The sequence below is a fragment of the Lactuca sativa genome, chromosome 4 (genome assembly GCF_002870075.4).
Source record: "Lactuca sativa cultivar Salinas chromosome 4, Lsat_Salinas_v11, whole genome shotgun sequence".
NCBI classification, from domain to species: Eukaryota; Viridiplantae; Streptophyta; class Magnoliopsida; order Asterales; family Asteraceae; genus Lactuca; species Lactuca sativa.
In genome coordinates this window covers 406,803,326-406,811,537 of record NC_056626.2, presented here as the reverse complement: position 1 = coordinate 406,811,537, position 8,212 = coordinate 406,803,326, and the positions used below count along the sequence as shown (strand labels likewise).

At 31.4% G+C, this 8,212-nt stretch overlaps 1 protein-coding gene across 2 annotated transcripts; it reads left to right on the top strand.

The window, feature by feature from the left end:
• The first annotated feature begins 3,521 nt into the window (after positions 1-3,521).
• On the top strand, positions 3,522-5,596 carry LOC111883095 (uncharacterized). 2 transcript variants are annotated; one of them, XM_023879468.3, is made up of 6 exons: positions 3,545-3,680; positions 3,762-3,774; positions 3,916-3,982; positions 4,056-4,163; positions 4,573-4,637; positions 4,751-5,596. In XM_023879468.3, the coding sequence occupies exons 1-6, from the start codon at positions 3,641-3,643 to the stop codon at positions 4,896-4,898; spliced, it is 441 nt and encodes a 146-aa protein (XP_023735236.1). In that variant the 5' UTR covers positions 3,545-3,640; the 3' UTR covers positions 4,899-5,596. The 2 variants fall into 2 exon arrangements, with proteins under 2 accessions (XP_023735237.1, XP_023735236.1); XM_023879469.3 differs by lacking the exon at positions 3,762-3,774 and having other exon boundaries at positions 3,522-3,680; positions 3,835-3,982.
• The last annotated feature ends 2,616 nt before the right edge of the window (positions 5,597-8,212 follow it).

Below are 8,212 nucleotides of genomic sequence, written 5' to 3'. Positions count from 1 at the left end.
ACACCTGTGATACAAATAATCTTGAGTGGGTCAGGTTGGGAAACCTGGTGAGTATATAGGGTTTTCAACCCACAATAATATAATTATTATGTTTAAACAACAAACAACCAACCCCATTTACCCATCCCCATTATCTTCCTTACTCTCAAGGGTCTACCCTAAGAGTCATCTATTCGTTCATTCCGAAGTCCCTTGCTTCCAGGGTTATAAGACCGGCACTAAGTCCATAGCTGCCAATGCACTAATTCCATAGCTGCAAAAGTTCATTCATCGGGTACTAAATCTATAGCTACCAGTGTAGGTACTAAGTCCATAGTTACCAACATTTATCTAACAGGTACTAAGTCCATAGCTACCAAGTACTAAGTCCATAGCTACCAACACCTAACAAGTACTAACTCCATAGCTACATGTGTTTACCTAATAAGTACTAAGTCCATAGCTACCATCATTTGTCTAATAGGCACTAAGTTCATAGCTACCGGTGTTTATTTATTGGGCACTAAGTTTATAGTTGCCAATGTTTACTCACATAATCTTTTATCTCTCATCATTCATCTACCCATGTTATACCCAACATATTTGTAGATATAAAATACGTATACAGTTTAAATCAGTTAAAACATGTATAAAACGTTCATCCAGCATAGATAGCAAGTGTATAGATAATATGCACACATAGCACATAATTTATATTAAATACTTCATATCTATGTGTAAGATGAAAGTAACTATGCACTCACTTGTTAAGGTGGTGACTCGGTACTCGGACAGTGCTTCGTTATCTCAAAACAATTTTCCCTTGACAAAACCTAGTATGAATACCACTAGGGTTTAGTCTAACGTTAACCGCGACTAATTAATAACCTAGCTATTATTACTATTATATAAGCGTTAAACAATACTTATATAACCCATAATAATAGCCCAAGTAGTTATTATAAGTTCCTAATAACGTTACTATAATTAAATAAAAGTTATATTAAAAGTTATATTAAAAATAGCGTAGATGTAGCTCACTTATAACGGGTTTTATAGAAAACCGTGATTCGCTTGGAGCAGCGTTTCTGAGCCGGGGGCTCTTCTTTTTGGAGCCGTTAGGCGCTCCGAGGCTTCCGCCTCGTGCTAGGGAGTTACCCTAGGCTTTGGGGGGTTAGGGAGGCTTAGAGAGAGGTTCTAGAGAGAGAAAGAAGGGTTTGAAGGTGTGAGGAAATGGCATGACCCGACACTTTTATTTATAGGGTGAAATCCTAATGGACTCACCGATTCAGTGCCACATGTCATCACCTGATGGCTTTTCTTAGGGAGAAAGCCTTGGCCCATATTCGGCCACGTCACCCCTTTTGCAGCAGCACCCTGCCGACTTCTAAACACCGTAACTTTCGCATACGAGCTCCGTTTTCGACGTTCTTTTTTTCCACGCGTAGGTAAAAACAAGATCTACAACTTTCATTTAGACTTAGTTGGCTAATTATCGAAAAATCTTAAATTTAACAGTAGGACGAGATTAGACTGTTAAATGACCGCGAAAAATTCGTAACTCCTTCATACGGACTCCGTTTTCGTCTGTCTTTTTATTGTTAAGTTCCTATTAATGAGATCTTCAACTCTCATTTAGGTCGCGTAGGCCAAAAACCGCACTAACTAAAATTTGAGTTTCGGATCGTGCACTGTTATGCCAAATCTTAGAAAAATCATAACTTCCTCATACAAAGTCAGATTTAGGCGTTCTTTTTTTTTTGTATGTTCTCGGTTTAACGTATACTACAACTTTGTTTAGATCACTAAGATTAAAAAGTCCTCTATCGTAAATTCACTATTTACGTCTCCCGGTGTTGTGTCGGTTTTGCCGTAAAACATTGACGGGCCATAACTTCTTCGTTATAACTCGGATTTCGGCGTTCTTTATATGTACGGAACCCTTAAAGCATATTCTACAACTTGGTTAAGATTATTTATTCTAAATAATCTTTTGTCGAAAAGTCGTTTTCGACCCCTATTATCTTTAAATTAACTAGTCCGGATCTATGGGCGTTCCACCTTTCATCTCTTATCTCTATTTTGACGAGATTTAAATGTACCAATGGAAGTGAAAGATACAAGTGAGCTAGAAAAGTTGAGAAGGATGACCATGATATATATATATATATATATATATATATATATATATATATATATATATATATATATATATATATATATATATATATATATATATATATATATATATATATATATATATATATATATCAAACAACAAAACTTTTATAAAATGCTAACAAAACCCACAACAAATAGTTCTACAAACAAAAAAGAAAACAATAAATCAAATGGCTCAAGCTATACCTCAGCTTTTGTGTGCTAATGTGTATGCTAATGGAATACTCCATTTTGATGTGCAAGTATGATATTAAATCTTGAATGTACAATGTAGATTAGGGATTGATGAATCTGTAGCAACATAAATCCAATTTGTTATTTTTTTCTTCTAATTTTCAATGCATATTCATAGAAATGTCTATGAAACTTTTACAAAACTTTTGACTAGAATGAAGAAAATGATATTTGTTATGTGTGATTATTCACTTAAAAATATCTAAAAATACAAAATTCCTTTCATCCCTTATCTCTATTTTAATGGGATTTAAATTTCCCAAAAGATGTGAAAGATACAAGTGAGCTAAAAAAATTGAGAAGGCTGGCCATAAAATGATAAATTAAATGAGTAATTTATTGAGAAGAAAATTTATGTTGTTGTTCTAGGTGTTTTATAACCGAATGTTTTTTTAAAAAAAGATATTGAATACAAATTACATTGATATTTCTCAACTTATAAAAAATACTATTTTTGTTAACAAAACAAACTAAGGGTTTTTCATTCCACATTCCACACACTAGCTCAAATCCATTTGAATACTTGATGATTAAAGAGTAATGGTCGTAAAGATTATGTAAATGCTTAATCGAATTGTGTTTTTGTTCATCTTTGTCTTTATACTTTAATCACATATTTTAACAAGAGAGTGGGGGCAAGTATACACAAGAATTACATTTTGACTAGAGAATTTATTTTTGTTGGATCAAAATATTAAGGGGGTATTTTGGATTACTTTTCAGATTAAAAAGTTCTTTTGATAAAACTCTTATTTGACCTTTTGGTTTTTTTATAAAAGAAATGTTTAAAATGTGTTTTGTTTATCTTTTGATTTTTCAAAAACTAAAAACTCGAAAGTTACAAAAAAATCACAAATCATGAATTTTAAAACAACTTATTTTATTCTTATAAAAAAAGCTAATCTAAAAAAACTTTTTTGAAATGCCAAACATTTTTCTTTTATTCTTTAAAGACTTTAAGCTTTTAGAAAAAGTCAAAAATCCTAAAAATCATTTGAAAAGAATTCCTAAACACCCCTTATTTTAGTATGGAAAGCCCCAACTAATTTGGGCTAGTGGAGCATTTTGGGCTAAAAAATAGAAACTAAATTAAAGGCTAAAGCTTCAACGCAGCCGACATTTAGCAACAGCGAGAACCAAATCCACAAAACAACAGAGCACGATTCACTTTTTACTCTTTCATTCTCCAACAATACATCAGTTGGATTCACGTTCTCGACATCTCTTTGGTGCACTTCGTGTCTCTATGTCGTCTCTCTTATCTCTCTGCATCCAATCTAAATCAAGTAAGTACAGAATGTAACCTAATTTCGTTTGAAAATTTTAAAATCATCCGTGATTTGATTTCGGGTTATAATTCAAACTAGGGGAGATCAACAGGTCTGAACCGGATTATGAATTTAATCTCAGTAAAATTAATACTCTACTATCGTCTCTCAGATTAGATTCCAGGGTATAAGCCGGATTATGCCAAAATGATCTGATATTTTCCAAAAACTCTCTTGGCATGTCTGCTACAAGGAGCATAAGCACGGGTATCAGAGACTGTCCTCGGCTGATCAGATTCACTTTGAAAGCTCCAACGAATGTAACTTCAATTCCTATTCTCGTTCTCGTAAATTCCCTGATTATTGAGATATTTTTCAATTCAAAATTGTTAGGTTGAGGTGGAATTTGCAAACGGTAGTCACTACAACTTGCCGGCTGAATTCTTGAGGGTGTTCAGCCCCGCTGTTGATAGTAAGATCAGATCAATTGGTGGCGAGAAGGTACTTTTGATTTAGGTTGTTCACGATGCACCAATTTATTCAGAAATGCTAGAACAATTGCAATGATTATGAAATTGTTTATAGCATTGAGGTTTTCTATTTGGCTATTGAAATTGATGATACTAGCACCTAAAATGCATACACACACATAAACATAAACTCCACTTGTTCGTGGTTTTGGGGTTTAGAAAACCTAGTGATCCCATTTAATTATCATTATTAATATAAAATATATATGCTTCTCAATGCAAAATCTACAAACCATTACAATATTAGCACAAAAAACAAATTTAAAGCATAAAGGAAAGGTCATTGAGTCAATATATCATAGTTGTTGATGTTTATTACTTATATAATTGATTCCTCATGGACAAATATTGTTAATTTAGATTTGCATTGAACGTATCAGGTGATTTATGGACGCCGTTATGTAGGGCTCATGTCTGCAGAACCGGTTGGAAACTATGGTGTGAGGTACTTACTTATTATGGGTATATAATAATAATAATAATAATAATATAAATAAATATAATGATTGTTTAGTGATTTTCATGAGTAAATTCATTTTGTTTATTGGCTATTTTTAGGTTACTTTTTGATGACTTGCATAAAACTGGGATATATACATGGGACTATTTCTATCATCTTGGAAGCAACAAATTCACCCTCATGAGAAGCTACATCAATACGTTGAGGAAATATGGGCTTACCCGTGACCCTCGTGCAAAAAAATAAGATGATTTTTTTTTTTTTTTTTTTTATAAATATTTCGTTAAATTAGCAAGAAAGATTATTTTTAAGAACTTAACATGGTTTACGTTTCCTCTTGCTACAATATAATTTCCCAAAATCATGATTTTTACTATCTATATGATCGCTTTAGAAGTTATAGAACAAACAAAGTATATTAAGACTACTTTGGTTGTTACACCGGACATGACTGATCGGTATATGACTATATAAATTTTGTAGAGCTATTTTCAGTGATAAAGATAAGGAGGGTATTTATGTCTTTTGCACAGAATAGAAATCAAGAGTGAGCCCCTGCCTCCATCCATCTTGTTCCACTTTTTTTTAAATAGGACCAAAAACTGTCTTATTGACATCAATCACAGTACAGTGGATGTCAAACATACTACAACATGTTGTGTCATGTCATGTTTACCAAATGACATTTTGTTTTGGCTTTTAGGTAATCAAAAGCCGGTGGAAATATTAAGAAAGATGTTGATTAATCAGATTGTAAGAGAAAATGCATGTTATAAATTATATCGCAAGAAGGGAAAGAAATGGTTGTAATATTTTTTTTAGGAATTCAATTTGCTTATATGAATATTAAATCCTCTCACTGTAGTTTCTAACTACACCCTACAATATTTGTGAAATTTTATTTACTACTGATTCATTTATTTATTTATATTTTTATGTTTTAATTTTTATCTTGAACATGTCAAATGAATAAAATAAACATTTGTTTTAGCTAAAAAATGGAAACGAGTCAAATGCGTAATGTAGTTTAGAGATGTATGTGTCTTAGTCAGCTTTATTCAAAGAACTGGATTCATGTTGTAGGTATAGCTTTAATTGTTTTGCTGTAGATGCGTCAAAGATTCTATCATTTGTGGTTATTGTAGATAGCAAGATACTTTCACTTACTTGCACATTATAGCATCTTATTCTTTTCCTATTACAACATTGCACTTTCAGTCTTTCAATTTTTATTAAGGCAATGTACTTTGGAAAAGCAACCAACTATAGCATTGTATTTTTCTTTAAACTTTTTTCTTATTAAGACATTATATTTTAAAAAATCTATCGAGGTGTAGCAGTGAAGTTTTTTGTATTTCGATGGCATTGTTATAATGTGTGTACATTTTTTTAAAGTATAATGTCATATGAGGAAATTTTAAAGTATAAATCTATAATAAACAAATCAATAAAAGTATGTTGTTATTGCTTGCATTTATCCATTGAAATTACAACAAGCTTTTGGAACCAGGATTTGACTATGAACCAATTTTCCCATTCTAACTTCTTGATTGAGATTAAAAATTAACTAAAAGTATAAAATTCATGTGTACCTAATTCCTTTTTCATCCAAACACCCTTTCTAAACATGAAACTTCCTTTTTTTTTCTATAATTTCATTAAGAAGAAGTTAAAATTGCATAGTAGGGTTTCTATCAATTTTCACATGATTGAGACTAATAATTAAATAAAAGTAAAGAACCATTTAGTGTTAAATGATTCCAATCTCTTAATGGTTCAAAAAACATAAGGTTCCTTACTGTTCATCTAGAGGCTTTTAATTTGTTCATGGGTTTTTTTCGACAGTCGTATTAAACATGTTGAATGCCGACCGATTAAGGCCATCTTTGAAGTTATTAAATGTGCTTTCCATGACTTGCTTCATGGTTCCTTAAATTCTAGGCAAAACAAAACAATATTATAAATGCATTCTATTTCTATAATATGTTATACCAATACCAGTATATGCATTTGGACATGGCACTTTGGGCCATTCGTATTTTCCTCCATACTTACTAAAGTTTAGATAGCGTTTTGTTCCCTATTTTTTTATAGTATTAGAATAGTAAATTTTACAAATACATATATCATCAATCTAATAACTAGTGCGTTCTTTAACAAAACTATGAAAAAGATTTTATAGAACAAAATTAATATTATTAGCATGATGTAATAACAGTATAACCCAACAAAATATTTTGAAAAACAAATGTTATATTAAACAATAAAAATATTATTTTCAACAAATGTATTGCGTGTTATATTATTATAATAGTAACTAGCGATAAATTACTCCTCATCAGAATAATCAACTCCACCTTCCAAGGAATTTACCAACCATTGAATCTGATTCTCTATCTGTCTTTGCTTCTCTTCTATTTTCCTTTGCCTCTCTTCCATGTGTTATAATATAATCATAATATATTATTCATCATCAGATAAATCATAATTTTGCCTGAAAAATAAGACATCACCAACATTATACTACATGAAACTTCATTGGAAGCATTCATAGGCTTCAATAGAAACAAGTGAAAGATGGAAAACTTGCCCTTTTTGAACCTTTACATTATCTCGGCCTCAGTTAACATAAATGTTTGAGGGCAAGTTTTCCATCTTTTACAGGTTTATATTGATAAAGTTATAAAGGGCTCAAAGCAAACTGTTGATTTGCACATCACCGTTGATGGCGACCAACGTGTTGTAGGAGCCCTTCAGTCTAACAGAGGCCCATAACAAACATTCGATTTGGTGTTTGACAGAAAGATTAAAATCTCACACACCTTGGAAAATTCTAGTGTCTTTTTTTCTGGATAGTATACTAAAAAGCTTATTTATGATCATATATATCCTTTTTTCAAACATACTCTTTTTCTAGCTTAAAAATATTTAAATTAAATTGTTTTATTATTGAATTTTGGTTTGTCGTATCCTTAACAATTTGCATGTTTGTTCTGCGATCACCTCATCTAAAGATTTGGATGTTGAGGATGAAATTGGTAATGATGATAATGAGGAGGTACAAATATTACATACATGCATGAATGCTTCCATTGAATTTTCATGTAGCAAAATGACGTTGATGTCTTATTTTTCAGGATAATTATGATTTAGATGATGATAAAGAAAATATTATAAATATATTAGAATGCATGGAAGAGAGGAAAAGGCAGATGGAAGAGAAAAAAAAAAGATAGATAGAGAATCAAATTTACTGGTTGGTAAATTCCTAAGGAGGTGGAGTTGATTATTCTGATGAGAAGTAATTTATCACCTATTACTAGTATAACAATTTACTTTCAAATCACATTGCTATATTTGTGTTTTTCTATTAATGTATTTATGTAGTACATAGGTTCAGTTTTTGCAACTAATGCATCCATATGATTTTAAGCATCTAATTTAAAATACTGGTTTAACTTTTTTAAGCTATATTGGGTTTTTACTACTAGGTGAAACCTTGAAACAAGCACCACAATTGAACAATGATGACACGTCCCTCAGAGCGGGCCAGAAGTAAG